The sequence below is a fragment of the Bufo bufo genome, chromosome 3 (assembly GCF_905171765.1).
Source record: "Bufo bufo chromosome 3, aBufBuf1.1, whole genome shotgun sequence".
NCBI lineage: Eukaryota > Metazoa > Chordata > Amphibia > Anura > Bufonidae > Bufo > Bufo bufo.
In genome coordinates this window covers 284168527-284187664 of record NC_053391.1, presented here as the reverse complement: position 1 = coordinate 284187664, position 19138 = coordinate 284168527, and the positions used below count along the sequence as shown (strand labels likewise).

Genomic DNA, 19138 nt, shown 5'->3' with positions numbered 1-19138 from the left:
GACTCTGAGTATGCTGTAAGTTTGGGTATTCCTATGTTTGCCTTACCAACTCCTATCCATGTCATGGCTATTGATGCTACTCCTCTTATTGGTGGTACGGTGAGCTCATGTACCTCAGAGATTTCTCTAACCATGGGTGTGTGCCACTCAGAGAGATGTTCCCTTTTAGTCCTGGAGAACCTACCGGCTGAGGTGGTACTAGGGTTGCCTTGCCTCCGACTACATAACCCCACTATAGATTGGTCCAGTGGGGAGTTGGTAAGATGGGGGCCTAAGTGTGACTCGTGCTTGTCCGTGGTACAGGCTGGGGTCTCAGTAAAGTCTGATACCTTACCCACTGTTGTTAGGGAATACTCTGATGTATTCTCATCACCAACCCCGGAGGTTCTACCCCCCCCCATAGACCTTATGATTGTACCATAGAGCTAGTAGAGGGGGCCAAGTTTCCTAAGGGGCGAATTTATAATCTTTCTAAGCCCGAATGCAAGGCCATAGAAGATTATATTAAGGAGAGCTTTGATAAAGGGCATATTAGACCTTCTGTCTCTCCTATGGGGGTGGTGTTTTTCTTCGTTAAGAAAAAAGATGGTGGTCTTAGGCCATGTATCGATTACCGGAGATTAAATAAAATCACTGTCCAGAATAGATACTCCCTCCCATTGATTCCGGATTTATTTAACCAGGTTCTGGGGGCAACCTGGTTTTCCAAAATTGACCTGAAAGGGTCATACAATCTAATCCGAATCAAAGAGGGAGACGAATGGAAGACGTCGTTCAATACTCCGGCAGGACACTTTGAATATCAGGTGATGCCTTTTGGACTCAGCAATGCCCCAGCTGTGTTTCAAAACTTCATGAATGACATTCTTAGGGAGTTCTTAGGTAAATTTGTTATTGTCCATCTTGACGATATTTTGATATTCTCTCCTGACTTCGAATCCCATGTGTCTCATCTTAAACAAGTATTAGAGGTGTACTGCTGATTTCCTGACGATCCTCTGCCTGCTCCTTGTGTACTTTGCTGCTCTCCTGGTATTCTGACCCCGGCCTCCTCCTGACGATCCTCTGCTGACTCCTTTGGTACTACACGACTCTCCTGGTATTTATGACCCCGGCTTCTCCTGACAATTCTCTGCTTGCTCCATTTCTACTTTGTAGCTTTCCTGGTATTGACTCGGTCCGTTCACGTTCTGTTGTTTGTCTGTCTGTCATCCCTGCATTTAGTCCAAGCTAGGGATTGCCGTCCAGTTGTCCCCTTTTTTTTGGACTCGCGAGGCAAGTAGGCAGGGCCAGGGGTAAGCGTGGAGTGCAGTGGTCACTTCCCTCCCCCCTGTGTGTGTGTGTACGTGACCGTTACAATTTATTATCATTGAGGTACTTCAAGATAGCAACTCTTAGAAAACCGACCTATAGTTTCCGGGCTCTGATTTTGGACTTTTTTTTAATATTCGCACCACATTTGCTATGCACCAATCGTATGGAACACTCCCTGTTAATATAGAGTCCTTAAATATCAGAAATAAAGGTCTGGCTGGTCTTGTCCCAGCGATTTGTCTATTTTACTCTTTTTAAGTCACTGTTGTACTTCTTCCTGGGTCAGACAGGGCACTTTTAATGGGGAATTTACTTTTACATTTTGCATTCTGCATTTTATCTGACTATTTATTTTCCTCAGTTAATACAGTTAAGAAAAAAATATTTAATAGCTTTGCTTTCTCCTCATTGCTGTCTGCAACTCCCCCCTCATTACTCTGTAAAGGGCCGACACCTTCAGGTTTATACTTTTTACCATTTATATAATTGAAGAACATTTTAGGGTTAGTTTTACTTACTTGATCAAGATGGATCCGACATGAAACACAATGTAAGTCAATGGTGCCAAATCTATTTTTTCAGACACGATCACGGTCTTGCTGATTTTGGAGATTATACAACCGCATCTGTTCAGAACCGATGCAGTCGGTGGTATTATAATAACGGAAGCATTTTTGCTGATCCCCTGCTAGATCCAGCAAAAACACAGATGTGAAAGTAGCTTTATGCATATTCATGTTTGGAGGTTGTCAGATAACAAGAAATTTTAACCAATCCAGAATTCTGAATTGTACAGGAGGTGTGACTTTTCTTACGTATGACAATGTTTTGATGTCACGATGTAAAGGAATATTAATGTAATGTAATCATTATTAATGTAATAATGATGTCATTTATGAAGAGACATTGATGTCTATGGACTACAGTACACTGCAGTAAACTTAAGTTATGTTACTCTTTGTTATCTAGGTATAAGAACCTGTTTTTGGGAGATATACAAGCACTGCATACCAGACCATACTTCTCTTCTTTACTGTATTCTGCCTGCCGCCTATGTTATTTGCTGTATCCTACTTTGCTGCTCTGTCTCTAATAAACTTGTAAGAACCTAATTTGAAAAAAAATTGTCTCACGATTTCAAACAGGGTGCTGGTATTAGAGTTTGTGATGTGTACAGGATCAGTAAGTTGATTCAGAGAGCAGGAAGTGCTGATGGCTGTCACATTGAGAACTTAGAAGTTATATGATGTAGGATGATAAAAATGTTCAATGTCATGGTAAATAATGTGCAATGAGCGGTCTCCCCCCCAGGGCCCTCTATATACTGCGTCCCAGGTGTAGGAAATGCAGAGTGGTTTGTTGCGGCCTAAAATGTCTCTTATTGTGTATCACGGTGCTCCTACCTGGACCCCAGGCTTTGGCTCTATAAATAGGTGGAATAAATAGCAATAAATAGGGGGAATAATTGATAGATAAAAGGATAACTGGAGTCCAGACCTTGAGATGAAGTTCAAAGGCAGCTGTACTTAGCCTGTAAACCGTTTTGGAGAACATTTATGCATTGTCTTGGTTCCAGCAGGCTTTAGCATGAAACTGTCTGGCAAACTCCACACTGCTATATCTGTTTCTCTCTGACTCTGCTGTACTGACAGGCTGGCTGTATAACTCAGCTTATTCTGTATGCTGCAATTCACGTTGTAATCTGACTCTAGGTTATACCAGGGAACTTTCCTCCTGGCTCCTGAGGCTTCAAGCTTTGGCCTCCATGGCCAGCAGAGCTTAGGGTGCTCTGGCTGGTGTGGGCACGTCCATCAGAGATGCGCCCCTGCACACCCTTACCCTAGCAGGGGTAAACTAGACTAACCAACTGGTCCCCACCCTTCCTTCAGGAAGTAGGGTTGGCCCACTCCCCTACAGAGGGGAGTTAGAATGGAATGGTAATTTCCATTCTCTCTAACTATAGCTCTGCCATATTTTCTGCCACCTGCTGGTGAACTAGGCACACTACATGAACAGTTACATAACATTAGAAATGCACAGTGTGGAGGACCTGGAATAAATGCATAAGATGACATGAGGTTAGACCAATAAAGACAGTAGCAAGGTGCAGAAGTGGTAACACCGCTCTGGGGTGTTACAAATGCAGATCATCCACTTCCATTCTCTCTAACTATAGCTCTGCCATATTTTCTGCCACCTGCTGGTGAACCAGGAACACTACATGAACAGTTACATAACATTAGAAATGCACAGTGTGGAGGACCTGGAATAAATGCATAAGATGACATGAGGTTAGACCAATAAAGACAGTAGCAAGGTGCAGAAGTGGTAACACCACTCTGGGGTGTTACAAATGCAGATCATCCACTTCATCTGACTTTTGACGGTTGCACAGAATAGTACCTTCAGTAATAGATTTGTACAGTTTTGGTATAGTACAGAAAGGTATAAGAATTTATGCCTTCCAGAGGTGATTACAATATTTTATTGTATCTGTTTTGGTTTATTTGTGTTTTTGTGATTTGTACTTGTAATTATAATCCATTTGTGAAAGTGTTTAGTAGCTGCTGGAAACCATGTCTCAACTTCCCTCCAGGCTTAATAAAGTTGTATTGTATTATATCACATTTGAGGGCATGGTGGGGGGTTGTAATAGTCTTTAAATGGGTTTTCTGGGTTTTTATCAGCCACCTTTAAAATAATCATGTATCAAGGTAGCTGTAATTCTTTTACCTTTCCAACTCCTATCTTCCATAGTGATCCCAGAAAACCACTTTAATGTTACAGCTAATTGATGTTGTTGCATTGTAATGCTATCTATGTATGTTTTAGGGTTAAAATGTATAGTGTAAAACACTCATTAAAGATGTACCTCACTATGATGCATGTAGAAAGTTCAACTTATCATGCAAAAATACAAGGTAGAAAACAAATTATAAAAAGGTATAAAATACTTCACTGCCCAAACAAAAAAAATATTGTACGTGACCCCCGAAAGCCAAAATAGTTCCAGATTAGGAATTGAATTACCTTTAACAAGAGTTTGCGTGAAGCGGAGATCTTTGATTTTCTCTAGGAGGAAAAGGACACATTTTTATAAATTTTACTTATTTTTGAAAACATTGTTGACAACAAAAGGACAGAGCAATACTACAAACAGAATTGTGCTCTAAGCATATTCTCCCCAGTACAATCAGATTATTCAGAGATATGCTACACTAACTAAATGTACCAGCACCAGCAGCAAGAGAATTGACAGTTGCATAGCTAAAAGCCCCAGACACAGACTTTCATTCATAATAAGAACATCAACTACTATTATGAAAGCAAACAGCAAAGATCATTTTACATAGACAGTATTTACCGTATAGTAAATCAGCAGTTTGTATGACCTTTCATTTTAGGACCACAGCATTTGCACTTGCTGATATTTCAATAAATTTGACCATCACTTTGGATCGTCATACTAGGCTGTGTAAGGGCAACGTGTTAATACTTTTTTTTATAGATTAAACAATGCAAAGTGAATGAACAGAAAATAAATCTAAATCAAAATTTGGTGTGACCACCCTTTACCTTTAAAACAACATCAGTTCTTCTGGGTACACTAGCACAAAGTCAAGCATTTTGTAGGATTACAGTCAGGTAAGAGTATGATTAACTGATAATACCAAACAGGTGATGATCTTGATTTTGATATGTAGGTTGAAACACAGTCATTAACCCTTTCTCAGCCAACGCCATAATAGTAGGGCACTGCGGGAAGTGACTTGCCGACCAGCGCCCACCCGATCAGCTGCAGGGGACTGTCTGTTCCCGTTAGCTGGACCCCTGCTGTATGCACCGTGGCATGTGCAGTGTTTGGTCCATATTGACCCGCTTTATAAAAATATCACATGATCCACCCCGTCAGGTGAAAACAGTAAAAAAAAAAAAAAAGTCCCATTTTTTTGTCACCTTCCCTCACAAAAAGTGCAATACCAAGTGCGTATGTACCCCAAAATGGTACAAATCAAACGTCATCTCATCTCGCAAAAATTAGACCCTACCTAAGATAATTGCCCAAAAAATAAAAAAAATGTGGCAACACAAAACAAGATTTTATTCTGTTCAAAAATGCTTTTACTGTGTAAAACTTAAAAAAATAAAAATAACAGACACATTGGGTATCGCCACATCCATAACAACCTGCTATATAAAAATATAACATGACATGCCTCCTCAGGTGAATGCTGTAAAAAAATAAAAATTATGACAAAACAGTTATTTTTTGTCACCTTGTCTCACAAAAAGTGTAACACCAAGTGATCAAAAAGTCTTATGTAGCTCAAAATGGTACCAATCAAACTGCCATTTCATCCCGCAAAAAAATCATATGCTACCTAAGACAATCGTTCAAAAAATAATAAAAATAGGGCTCTCAGAAAATGACAGCACAAAAACAAGATTTAATTCTGTTCAAAAATGCATTTACTGTGTAAATGACACATAGGTAGAGTTGAGCGAACACCTGGATGTTCGGGTTCGAGAAGTTCGGCCGAACTTCCCGGAAATGTTCGGGTTCGGGATCCGAACCCGACCCGAACTTCGTCCCGAACCCGAACCCCATTGAAGTCAATGGGGACCCGAACTTTTTGGCACTAAAAAGGCTGTAAAACAGAGGGCTGCAAAAGGCAGCAAAATGTAGTTAAATCCCCTGCAAACAAATGTGGATAGGGAAATGAATTAAAATAAAAATAAAATAAATAAAAATTAACCAATATCAATTGAAGAGAGGTCCCATAGCAGAGAATCAGGCTTCATGTCAGCAGAGAATCAGTCTTCATGTCATAGCAGAGAATCAGGCTTCACGTCACCCACCACTGTAACAGTCCATTGTCAGATATTTAGGCCCAGGCACCCAGACAGAGGAGAGAGGTCCCATAACATAGAATCTGGCTTCATGTCAGCAGAGAATCAGTCTTCATGTCATAGCAGAGAATCAGGCTTCACGTCACCCACCACTGTAACAGTCCATTGTCAGATATTTAGGCCCAGGCACCCAGACAGAGGAGAGAGGTCCCATAACATAGAATCCGGCTTCATGTCAGCAGAGAATCAGTCTTCATGTCATAGCAGAGAATCAGGCTTCACGTCACCCACCACTGGAACAGTCCATTGTCAGATATTTAGGCCCAGGCACCCAGGCAGAGGATAGAGGTCCCATAGCAGAGAATCTGGCTTCATGTCAGCAGAGAATCAGTCTTCATGTCATAGCAGAGAATCAGGCTTCACGTCACCCACCACTGGAACAGTCCATTGTCAGATATTTAGGCCCAGGCACCCAGGCAGAGGAGAGAGGTCCCATAGCAGAGAATCTGGCTTCATGTCAGCAGAGAATCAGTCTTCATGTCATAGCAGAGAATCATGCTTCACGTCACCCAACATTGGAACAGTCCATTGTCATATAATTTAGGCCCCGGCACCCAGACAGAGGAGAGAGGTCCCATAACATAGAATCTGGCTTCATGTCAGCAGAGAATCAGTCTTCATGTCATAGCAGAGAATCATGCTTCACGTCACCCACCACTGGAACAGTCCATTGTCAGATATTTAGGCCCAGGCACCCAGACAGAGGAGAGAGGTCCCATAGCAGAGAATCAGTCTTCATGTCATAGCAGAGAATCAGGCTTCACGTCACCCACCACTGGAAAAGTCCATTGTCAGATATTTAGGCCCCGACACCCAGGCAGAGGAGAGAGGTCCCATAACAGAGATTCAGGCTTCATGTCAGCAGAGAATCAGTCTTCATGTCATAGCAGAGAATCAGGCTTCATGTCACCCACCACTGGAACAGGCCACTGTCAGATATTTTTAGGCCCCGGCACCCAGACAGTGGAGAGGTTCATTCAACTTTGGGTTGCCCCCGCAATATAATGGTAAAATGAAAATAAAAATAGGATTGAATGAGGAAGTGCCCTGGAGTACAATAATATATGGTTAAGGGGAGGTAGTTAATGTCTAATCTGCACAAGGGATGGACAGGTCCTGTGGGATCCATGCCTGGTTCATTTTTATGAACGTCAGCTTGTCCACATTGGCTGTAGACAGGCGGCTGCGTTTGTCTGTAATGACGCCCCCTGCCGTGCTGAATACACGTTCAGACAAAACGCTGGCCGCCGGGTAGGCCAGCACCTCCAAGGCATAAAAGGCATTCAACTTCTGGAGACCCAGAAGTTGAATGGGGCCGAACCATCAGTCAGTACGTGGAGGGGTGTGCACACGTACTGTTCCACCATGTTAGTGAAATGTTGTCTCCTGCTAACACGTTCTGTATCAGGTGGTGGTGCAGTTAGCTATGGCGTGGTGACAAAACTTTTCCACATCTCTGCCATGCTAACCCTGCCCTCAGAGGAGCTGGCCGTGACACAGCTGCGTTGGCGACCTCTTGCTCCTCCTCTGGCTTCGCCTTGGGCTTCCACTTGTTCCCCTGTGACATTTGGGAATGCTCTCAGTAGCGCGTCTACCAACGTGCACTTGTACTCGCGCATCTTCCTATCACGCTCCAGTGCAGGAAGTAAGGTGGGCACATTGTCTTTGTACCGGGGATCCAGCAGGGTGGCAACCCAGTAGTCCGCACACGTTAAAATGTGGGCAACTCTGCTGTCGTTGCGCAGGCACTGCAGCATGTAGTCGCTCATGTGTGCCAGGCTGCCCAGAGGTAAGGACAAGCTGTCCTCTGTGGGAGGTGTATCGTCATCGTCCTGCGTTTCCCCCCAGCCACGCACCAGTGATGGGCCCGAGCGGCATTGGGTGCCACCCCGCTGTGAACATGCTTCATTCTCATCCTCCTCCACCTCCTCCTCGTCCTCCTCGTCCTCCAGTAGTGGGCCCTGTCTGGCCACATTTGTACCTGGCCTCTGGTGTTGCAAAAAACCTCCCTCTGAGTCACTTCGAAGAGACTGGCCTGAAAGTGCTAAAAATGACCCCTCTTCCTCCTCCTCCTCCTCCTGGGCCACCTCCTCTTCCATCATCGCCCTAAGTGTTTTCTCAAGGAGACATAGAAGTGGTATTGTAACGCTGATAATGGCGTCATCGCCACTGGCCATGTTGGTGGAGTACTCGAAACAGCGCAACAGGGCACACAGGTCTCGCATGGAGTCCCAGTCATTGGCGGTGAAGTGGGGCTGTTCCACAGTGCGACTGACCCATGCGTGCTGCAGCTGAAACTCCACTATGGCCTGCTGCTGCTCGCACAGTCTGTCCAGCATGTGCAAGGTGGAGTTCCACCTGGTGGGCACGTCACATATGAGGCGGTGAGCGGGAAGGCCGAAGTTACGCTGTAGCGCAGACAGGCGAGCAGCGGCAGGATGTGAACGCCGGAAGCGCGAACAGACGGACCGCACTTTATGCAGCAGCTCTGACATGTCGGGGTAGTTGTGAATGAACTTCTGCACCACCAAATTCAGCACATGCGCCAGGCAAGGGATGTGCGTCAAACCGGCTAGTCCCAGAGCTGCAACGAGATTTCGCCCATTATCGCACACCACCAGGCCGGGCCTGAGGCTCACCGGCAGCAACCACTCGTCAGTCTGTTGTTCTATACCCCGCCACAACTCCTGTGCGGTGTGGTGCCTGTCCCCAAACATATGAGTTTCAGAATGGCCTGCTGATGTTTACCCCGGGCTGTGCTGAAGTTGGTGGTGAAGGTGTGTGGCTGACTGGATGAGCAGGTGGAAGAAGAGGAGGAGGAAGCTGAGTAGGAGGAGGAGGAGACAGGAGGCAAAGAATGTTGCCCTGCGATCCTTGGCGGCGGAAGGACGTGCGCCAAACAGCTCTCCGCCTGGGGCCCAGCCGCCACTACATTTACCCAGTGTGCAGTTAGGGAGATATAGCGTCCCTGGCCGTGCTTACTGGTCCACGTATCTGTGGTTAGGTGGACCTTGCCACAGATGGCGTTGCGCAGTGCACACTTGATTTTATCGGATACTTGGTTGTGCAGGGAAGGCACGGCTCTCTTGGAGAAGTAGTGGCGGCTGGGAACAACATACTGTGGGACAGCAAGCGACATGAGCTGTTTAAAGCTGTCTGTGTCCACCAGCCTAAATGACAGCATTTCATAGGCCAGTAGTTTAGAAATGCTGGCATTCAGGGCCAGGGATCGAGGGTGGCTAGGTGGGAATTTACGCTTTCTCTCAAATGTTTGTGAGATGGAGAGCGGAACGCTGCCGTGTGACATGGTTGAGATGCTTGGTGACGCAGGTGGTGGTGTTGGTGGTACATCCCATGTTTGCTGGGCGGCAGGTGCCAACGTTCCTCCAGAGGCGGAGGAAGAGGCCGAGGCGGCAGCAGCAGAAGAGGCTGAGGCGGCAGCAGCAGAAGAGGTAGCAGGGGGAGCCTGAGTGACTTCCTTGTTTTTAAGGTGTTTACTCCACTGCAGTTCATGCTTTGCATGCAGGTGCCTGGTCATGCAGGTTGTGCTAAGGTTCAGAACGTTAATGCCTCGCTTCAGGCTCTGATGGCACAGCGTGCAAACCACTCGGGTCTTGTCGTCAGCACATTGTTTGAAGAAGTGCCATGCCAGGGAACTCCTTGAAGCTGCCTTTGGGGTGCTCGGTCCCAGATGGCGGCGGTCAGTAGCAGGCGGAGTCTCTTGGCGGCGGGTGTTCTGATTTTGCCCACTGCTCCCTCTTTTGCTACGCTGTTGGCTCGGTCTCACCACTGCCTCTTCCTCCGAACTGTGAAAGTCAGTGGCACGACCTTCATTCCATGTGGGGTCTAGGACCTCATCGTCCCCTGCATCGTCTTCATCCCTGACCTCCTGTTCAGTCTGCACACTGCAGAAAGACGCAGCAGTTGGCACCTGTGTTTCGTCATCATCAGAGACGTGCTGAGGTGGTATTCCCATGTCCTCATCATCAGGAAACATAAGTGGTTGTGCGTTAGTGCATTCTATGTCTTCCACCGCTGGGGAAGGGCTAGGTGGATGCCCTTGGGAAACCCTGCCAGCAGAGTCTTCAAACAGCATAAGAGACTGCTGCATAACTTGAGGCTCAGACAGTTTCCCTGGTATTCATGGGGGTGATCTGATAGACTGATGGGCTTGGTTTTCATGCGCCATCTGTGCGCTTTCTGCAGAAGACTGGGTGGGAGATAATGTGAACGTGCTGGATCCACTGTCGGCCACCCAATTGACTAATGCCTGTACCTGCTCAGGCCTTACCATCCTTAGCACGGCATTGGGCCCCACAAAATATCCCTGTAAATTCTGGCGGCTACTGGGACCTGAGGTAGTTGGTACACTAGGATGTGTGGCTGTGGCAGAACGGCCACGTCCTCTCCCAGCACCAGAGGGTCCACTAACACCACCACGACCATGTCCGCGTCCCTTACTAGATGTTTTCCTCATTGTTACCGTTCACCACAATAAGAAAAATATTATTTGGCCCAATGTATTGAATTCAAATTCAGGCCTTTTTTTACAGACACCTAACACTATCTGGCTATCTATTTAGGTACCGTATTACATTAATACAGGCACAGCAGTAATGACAGATTTAGCTGAATATAAATTTGAGGCCTATTATTTAGGCGCTGGGTGACAGGTATACATTTACAGACAGAATTAGACTTGGATATGCACAGTATCGTGTGTGTAAATTTATTGAGAATGACCCTATCAGCACCTTGAATCTAATATACCCTTTTAGGGATAGATTTAAAGTAGGCCTGATACAGCAGAAACCACTAATTTAGGAAATTGCTAGGTTGGGAATTGTATTTCAACCCAGAACAAAAACTGTGCTTTGACGGACACAATATAACTTGACCAGCTACAGCAATAACCACAGATTTAGCTGAATATAAATTTGAGGCCTATTATTTAGGCGCTGGGTGACAGGTATACGTTTACGGACAGAATTAGACTTGGATATGCACAGTAGCGTGTGTGTGAAGTTATTGAGAATGACCCTATCAGCACCTTGAATCTAATATACCCTTTTAGAGATTGATTTAAAGTAGGCCTGATACAGCAGAAACCACTAATTTAGGAAATTGCTAGGTTGGGAATTGTATTTCAACCTAGAACAAAAACTGTGCTTTGACGGACACAAAATAACTTGACCAGCTACAGCAATAGCCACAGATTTAGCTGAATATAAATTTGAGGCCTATTATTTAGGCGCTGGGTGACAGGTATACGTTTACGGACAGAATTAGACTTGGATATGCACAGTAGCGTGTGTGTGAAGTTATTGAGAATGACCCTATCAGCACCTTGAATCTAATATACCCTTTTAGAGATTGATTTAAAGTAGGCCTGATACAGCAGAAACCACTAATTTAGGAAATTGCTAGGTTGGGAATTGTATTTCAACCTAGAACAAAAACTGTGCTTTGACGGACACAAAATAACTTGACCAGCTACAGCAATAGCCACAGATTTAGCTGAATATAAATTTGAGGCCTATTATTTAGGCGCTGGGTGACAGGTATACGTTTACGGACAGAATTAGACTTGGATATGCACAGTAGCGTGTGTGTGAAGTTATTGAGAATGACCCTATCAGCACCTTGAATCTAATATACCCTTTTAGGGATAGATTTAAAGTAGGCCTGATACAGCAGAAACCACTAATTTAGGAAATTGCTAGGTTGGGAATTGTATTTCAACCCAGAACAAAAACTGTGCTTTGACTGACACAATATAACTTGACCAGCTACAGCAATAACCACAGATTTAGCTGAATATAAATTTGAGGCCTATTATTTAGGCGCTGGGTGACAGGTATACGTTTACGGACAGAATTAGACTTGGATATGCACAGTAGCGTGTGTGTGAAGTTATTGAGAATGACCCTATCAGCACCTTGAATCTAATATACCCTTTTAGGGATTGATTTAAAGTAGACCTGATACAGCAGAAAGCACTAATTTAGGAAATTGCTAGGTTGGGAATTGTATTTCAACCCAGAACAAAAACTGTGCTTTGACGGACACAAAATAACTTGACCAGCTACAGCAATAGCCACAGATTTAGCTGAATATAAATTTGAGGCCTATTATTTAGGCGCTGGGTGACAGGTATACGTTTACGGACAGAATTAGACTTGGATATGCACAGTAGCGTGTGTGTGAAGTTATTGAGAATGACCCTATCCGCACCTTGAATCTAATATACCCTTTTAGGGATAGATTTAAAGTAGGCCTGATACAGCAGAATACAGCAGAAACCACTAATTTAGGAAATTGCTAGGTTGGGAATTGTATTTCAACCCAGAACAAAAACTGTGCTTTTACGGACACAAAAAACCTTGACCAGCTACAGCAATAGCCACAGATTTAGCTGAATATAAATTTGAGGCCTATTATTTAGGCGCTGGGTGACAGGTATACGTTTACGGACAGAATTAGACTTGGATATGCACAGTAGCGTGTGTGTGAAGTTATTGAGAATGATCCTATCAGCACCTTGAATCTAATATACCCTTTTATGGATAGATTTAAATAACCACACTATTGATGGTTAAATGGACTTGGTGGCAGCTTGCCCCTGATGTAGGATATAGCCAAAAAATAACCACACTATTGATGGTTAAATGGACTTGGTGGCAGCTTGCCCCTGATGTAGGATATAGCCAAAAAATAACCACACTATTGATGGTTAAATGGACTTGGTGGCAGCTTGCCCTTGATGTAGGATATAGCCAAAAAATAACCACACTATTGATGGTTAAATGGACTTGGTGACAGCTTGCCCCTGATGTAGGATATAGCAAAAAATAACCACACTATTGATGGTTAAATGGACTTGGTGGCAGCTTGTGCTGGCGCACCACAAGCCACAAAATGGCCGCCGATCACCCCAGAAAAAAGTGACTGAAAAACGCTCTGGGCAGCCTAAAAACAGTGAGCAATTGAATAGCAGCAGTTCAATGATCCACAGCTGTAGATCGATCACTGTCTTAAGTGTTTTGGAGGAGTTAATCACTGCCTAATCTCGCCCTAACGTCGCAGCTGCAACCTCTCCCTACACTTGTAACAGCAGAGTGACGTGCAGTGCTACGTGACCCAAGCTTATATAGAGGCTGGGTCACATGCTGCACTGGCCAATCACAGCCATGCCAATAGTAGGCATGGCTGTGATGGCCTCTTGGGGCAAGTAGTATGACGCCTGTTGATTGACTGCTTTGCAGCCTTTCAAAAAGCGCCAAGAAAGCGCCGAACACCGAACCCGAACCCAGACTTTTACGAAAATGTTCGGGTTCAGGTCCGTGTCACGGACACCCCAAAATTCGGTACGAACCCGAACTATACAGTTCGGGTTCGCTCATCCCTAGTTATAGCGAATATACGTTTTTTTTTTTTTCCATCTGAACACATGATTCCTCCCTGCTTCTTGCTTGTGGGCCAATGAGTCATTGGCCCACAAGCAACTTAAGCAGGGAGGATTCATGACTTTAGATTGAAAAAATGACGAATATTCTAAAAATCGAATATATAGCACTATATCGAATATATAATCTTTTTGGAATATTCGTCTTTTTTTTCCCCACTCTATACAGTTGTTCCACTTTAATATACTCCTCCCCGACAAGCGTCCCCGTCACTATAGGAACGCCTAGGGGTTCGATCTCAGTGAGATGGTAAAAACTCACATCCGATTGTATATTATAACCCCTAGGCGTTCCCATTGTGACGGGGACGCTTGTCGGGGAGGAGTATGCCAAAGTGGAACAACTGTACAGATTGAAAAAAAAAAGAAGAATATTCTAAAAAACTAATATATAGCACTATATTGAATATATTCGTTTTTTAAAATATTCGTCTTTTTTTTTTCAATCTGTATAGTTGTTTCACTTCTGCATACTCCTCCCCGACAAGCGTCTCCGTCACCATGGGAACGCTTGGGGGTTAGAATATACCATCGGATCTGAGTTTTCACCATCTCACTGAGATCGTATATTCTAACCCCCAGGCGTTCCCATGGTGACGGGGAAGATTGTCAGGGAGGAGTATGCCGAAGTGGAACAACTATACAGATTGAACAAAAAAAAAAGACGAATATTCAAAAAAACAAATATATAGCACTATATTGAATATATTTTTTTCCATCTGAAGTCATGATTCCCCCCTGCTTAAATTGCTTTTGGGCCAATCATGTGTTCAGATGAAAAGAATTACGAAAAAACAAATATATAGCACTATATTCTATACTGCTACATATTAGTTTTTGACCCGTGCCTGTATTGATCGCGGATATTCGCATATTACGCGATCATTATCTTGCCGATTTTCGAGTAAGGGCTCTTTCACACTTGCGTTTTTTTCTTCCGGCATAGAGTTCCGTCGTCGGGGCTCTATGCCGGAAGAATCCTGATCAGTTTTATCCTAATGCATTCTGAATGGTGAGAAATCCGTTTAGGATGCATCAGGATGTCTTCAGTTCCGGACTGGAACGTTTTTTGGCCGGAGAAAATACCGCAGCATGCTGAGCTTTTTGCTCCGGCCAAAAATCCTGAAAACTTGCCGCAAGGCCGGATCCGGAATTAATGCCCATTGAAAGGCATTAATCCGGATCCGGCCTTAAGCTAAACGTCGTTTCGGCGCATTGCCGGATCCGACGTTTAGCTTTTTCTGAATGGTTACCATGGCTGCAAGGACGCTAAAGTCCTGGCAGCCATGGTAAAGTATAGTGGGGAGCGGGGGAGCAGTATACTTACCGTCCGTGCGGCTCCCGGGGCGCTTCAGAGTGACGTCAGGGCGCCCCACGCACATGGATGACGTGTCGCATGGATCACGTCATCCATGCGCATGGGGCGCTCTGACATCATTCTGGAGCGCCCTGTGAGCCGCACGGACTGTAAGTATACCGCTCCCCCGCTCCCCACTACTACTATGGCAACCAGGACTTTAATAGCGTCCTGGCTGCCATAGTAACACTGAACGCATTTTGAAGACGGATCCGTCTTCAAATGCTTTCAATTCACTTGCGTTTTTCCGGATCCGGCGGGCACCTCCGGCAAATGGAGTGCACGATGGATCCGGACAACGCAAGTGTGAAAGAGCCCTAAGATAAAAGAATGTAGAATATAAAGAATATTTGAATTTGCAAATATTCAACGAATATTCCACAAAATATTCGTGAAATATAGCAAATTCTAATATTGCCCCTGCCGCTCATCACTAGTGATGAGGGGTTCAGTTACTTAAGCATGCAAAGTTGGTTTATCTGAAACTCATTTGACTCTGACCGCTGTGGAAAGTCAGAAACCAAAGTCAAACATCATTTGAATTTGCCATCTACCTAGCTTATTTAAAAAATGTTATTCCTCTTCTTTGTCTGCTAGTGGGTCTGGAACCCAAAACTTTCAATAGATAAAACAAAGACCATGCCATTGAGCAGATTTTCTTTAGCTATATCATCTACCTAGCATATACACAGTGTATGTGAAACTCATGATCGGTGAGGAAAGTGAGATATCAAAGTCAAACATCAATTTGTCATCTACATTTTTTTTTATCTGCTAGCAGTTCTTGAACCCAGAACTTACAATGTGTGAGACAGAGAGCTTACCATTGAGCCTCAGGCTCCTCTGTTATTGAGAGGTGATTTTCTTTGTCTATGAGATTTAGCAATTACACCATTTCAGCATTTTATCTAGCTACCATATTTCAAACCTTCTATTCAAAGCTTACTGCTTATTTGATTAAATATTCAGGTAAAATATATAATAAGGAAATTTTAAAAAACGCACATTTTAGTAGTCAGATATCAAGGTCAGATATCAGTCAGTGGTCAGTCAGTTATCCTGGAAAGTATTTGGCTTTAAAGAGGACCTTTCACCGCTCCTGACATGTTTGTTTTAATAGCTTCATGTATTCCCCATGTAATAACAATTCTGGAGCCTCTATTCTTATGTCTCTATGTTGTGCCATTCCTTTATTATTTATACTAGAAGTTATGAATTAATTGCTATTAGCTTTCAGTAAGGGTACAGAGAGAATGGAGTTGGGGGTGTGTACCTGAACAGACTCACTCTATCTAATCAGTGCTGCCATTCTCACACTGTGCAGGTACTTCTTTCCTCCCCTCTGTACCCTTACTGCAGACAGCTAGCAATTATTCATAACTTCTAGTAGAAATAATAACGGAATGGGACATCATACAGACATGAGAATAAATGCTCCAGAACTGTTAGTACGCGGGGAATGCATGAAGCTATTAAAACAGACAAAAAGACATTCTTCTGATATTTGATTATGATATGTGATTAAAGGGGTTGTGTCACCTATTTTGTAGAGAAAGTTAATACAAGCCACTTACTAATATATTGTTATTATCCATATTGCTTCTTTTGCTGGCTGGATTCATTTTTCCATCACATTACAGACTGCTCATTTCCATGGTTACAAGCACTCTGAAATCAATCAGTGGTGGCCATGCTTGCACGCTATAGGAAAAGGTGTCAGCCTCTCTGGTGCCGGGACCATGGGAGCGCACATAGGCTAGTGCTTTTTCCTATAGTGGTGTGCAAGCACGGCCACCATTGCTGGATTGCAGGGTGGTCATAGCCATGGAAACAACCCATGTTTAATGTGATCGAAAAATGAATCCAGTCAACAAAGGAAGCAATATGGATAAAAACAATACATTTGTAAGTGGCTTGTATTAACTTTATCTACATTATAAATGTTATTTGCTGAGGTGAGACAACCCCTTTAAGTCCTAAAAGGAACACTGCACTCTTTTGTTAGCATATAGATATATATATACACACAGCATATAATATAATTCAGATAAATTTCCTTACCTCTCTAATGTTGTTTTATGTAGTTTGAGCAAACAAAGATAAAGAAAAGTAGGTTAATTAGACAGTGGAAGTATTTGAACATACATTTATATCAACACAGAGATGCTTAAGACAGAGAAAGTAAAATGGTTTCAGTGTCTCTGCCTCTCATTGTATCTGTTTATATTAAATTAAAGTGTACCTGATTTTAAGGAACTTCTTTTAAAACAATAGTACAAATGCAGATAATGTTATAATCTCATTAGAGGGGGAAAAAAACCTCTTTCTTCACTTGTCATTCTTATTTCCTTCTACCACCTTGCTTCCTTAAAGGGGTTATCCCATGACTAATGCAAAAATTAAAATCAGACATGATATAGTACATGGCAGTCTCTTTCTAACAAAGCTAGAACAAGCCCTGTACCTTACATGGATCCATTCATTGCTCTGCTAGATTTATATTAAGCTAACAGCTCAATGGGAGTGTCTTTTTTTGCCACAGGTAAAGGGGGGGGGGGGGGGGGGGGGGGCATGTCCATTCTGCTGCAGCTCTCTTCGTTTTGCAAACTTAGGAGTCAGTTGAAGGATGAAACTGAGCATGTGTGGCTATCTTAGTGCATCGGACAAAGAAATAAGAAGAAAAACAAACAATAGGTGGTGCTATGCATTTTATTGAATAACTCAGTAACTATGGCAAATGTTTAATTACATACAATTACAAAAGTATTCAGATCCAGGTCCTTGTTTGAAAACTGAAGAATATTTTTCATGGAACAACCCCTTTAAATTTTCACTCACTTCTCATCTGGGCTAGTTTCACACTATCAGTAAAGAGATCTCTGTATTCAGCACTGCCGGACACTACCTGAATGACCTCCGGCCCCATTAACTATAATGGCGGAGATCTGGCCTCAACCCGGCAAATATTCCAAGATCTGGCTTGACAAAAACCGCTGTACACTTGCTTGGGTAAGAATAAATGGTTTGGCTGCTCCCTGCTGCTGAATCCCCTCCCACATGCAGTGGCCAATAGCTGAACGATTTTACAGGTAAAATTGAAGTATTACCTACAAAATTGTACAGCCATTGTGAAGTTTTGGCCATGTGTGGCAGCCAGACTGACTGCTTTTAAGGAACGAAGGAGGAGGTGGAGCCCAATGAGGGGAGAAGGAGACTTTTTTTTCTCTAATATGTTTATTTTTATGGAGGTACAGTTTAAAACCATATATTGTAGCAACATGAATATACATTTTAGTCTCTCTCTCTCTCTCTATATATATATATATATATATACAGTATATATATATATATATATATATTTATGTGTGTGTATATATATATATATATATATATATATATATATATAGAGAAAAATGGCAGCACTGGCTGCAGAAAAGAGATGCGGGTGCACGTCCCAAGGGGAATAGACTGATATCCCCAATAAATAAGTACAGAAAAAAGAGCGGCACTCCAATGAATAAAAGCAGGTGAACCCTTTATTCACCCAGGTGGTGCTTTATTGCACCACCTGGGTGAATAAAGGGTTCACCTGCTTTTATTCATTGGAGTGCCGCTCTTTTTTCTTTACACATATATATATATATATATATATATATATACACACTGCTCAAAAAAATAAAGGGAACACTTAAACAACACAATGTAACTCCAAGTCAATCACACTTCTGTGAAATCAAACTGTCCACTTAGGAAGCAACACTGAGTGACAATCAATTTCACATGCTGTTGTGCAAATGGGATAGACAACAGGTGGAAATTGTAGGCAATTAGCAAGACACCCCCAATAAAGGAGTGGTTCTGCAGGTGGTGACCACAGACCACTTCTCAGTTCCTATGCTTCCTGGCTGATGTTTTGGTCACTTCTGAATGCTGGCAGTGCTTTCACTCTAGTGGTAGCATGAAACGGAGTCTACAACCCACACAAGTCGCTCAGGTAGTGCAGCTTATCCAGGATGGCACATCAATGCGAGCTGTGGCAAGAAGGTTTGCTGTGTCTGTCAGCGTAGTGTCCAGAGCATGGAGGCGCTAAC

At 43.4% G+C, this 19138-nt stretch overlaps 1 protein-coding gene across 1 annotated transcript in view; it reads right to left on the bottom strand.

Moving 5' to 3' along the window:
* TNNI1 (troponin I1, slow skeletal type) overlaps nt 1–19138 on the bottom strand; it is a 320788-nt gene that overhangs the window by 247903 nt on the left and 53747 nt on the right. The window contains exon 4 of the mRNA XM_040424164.1: nt 4345–4386. Coding sequence (XP_040280098.1) covers nt 4345–4386 — 42 coding nt within the window. The remainder of the gene's footprint in view (nt 1–4344; nt 4387–19138) is intronic.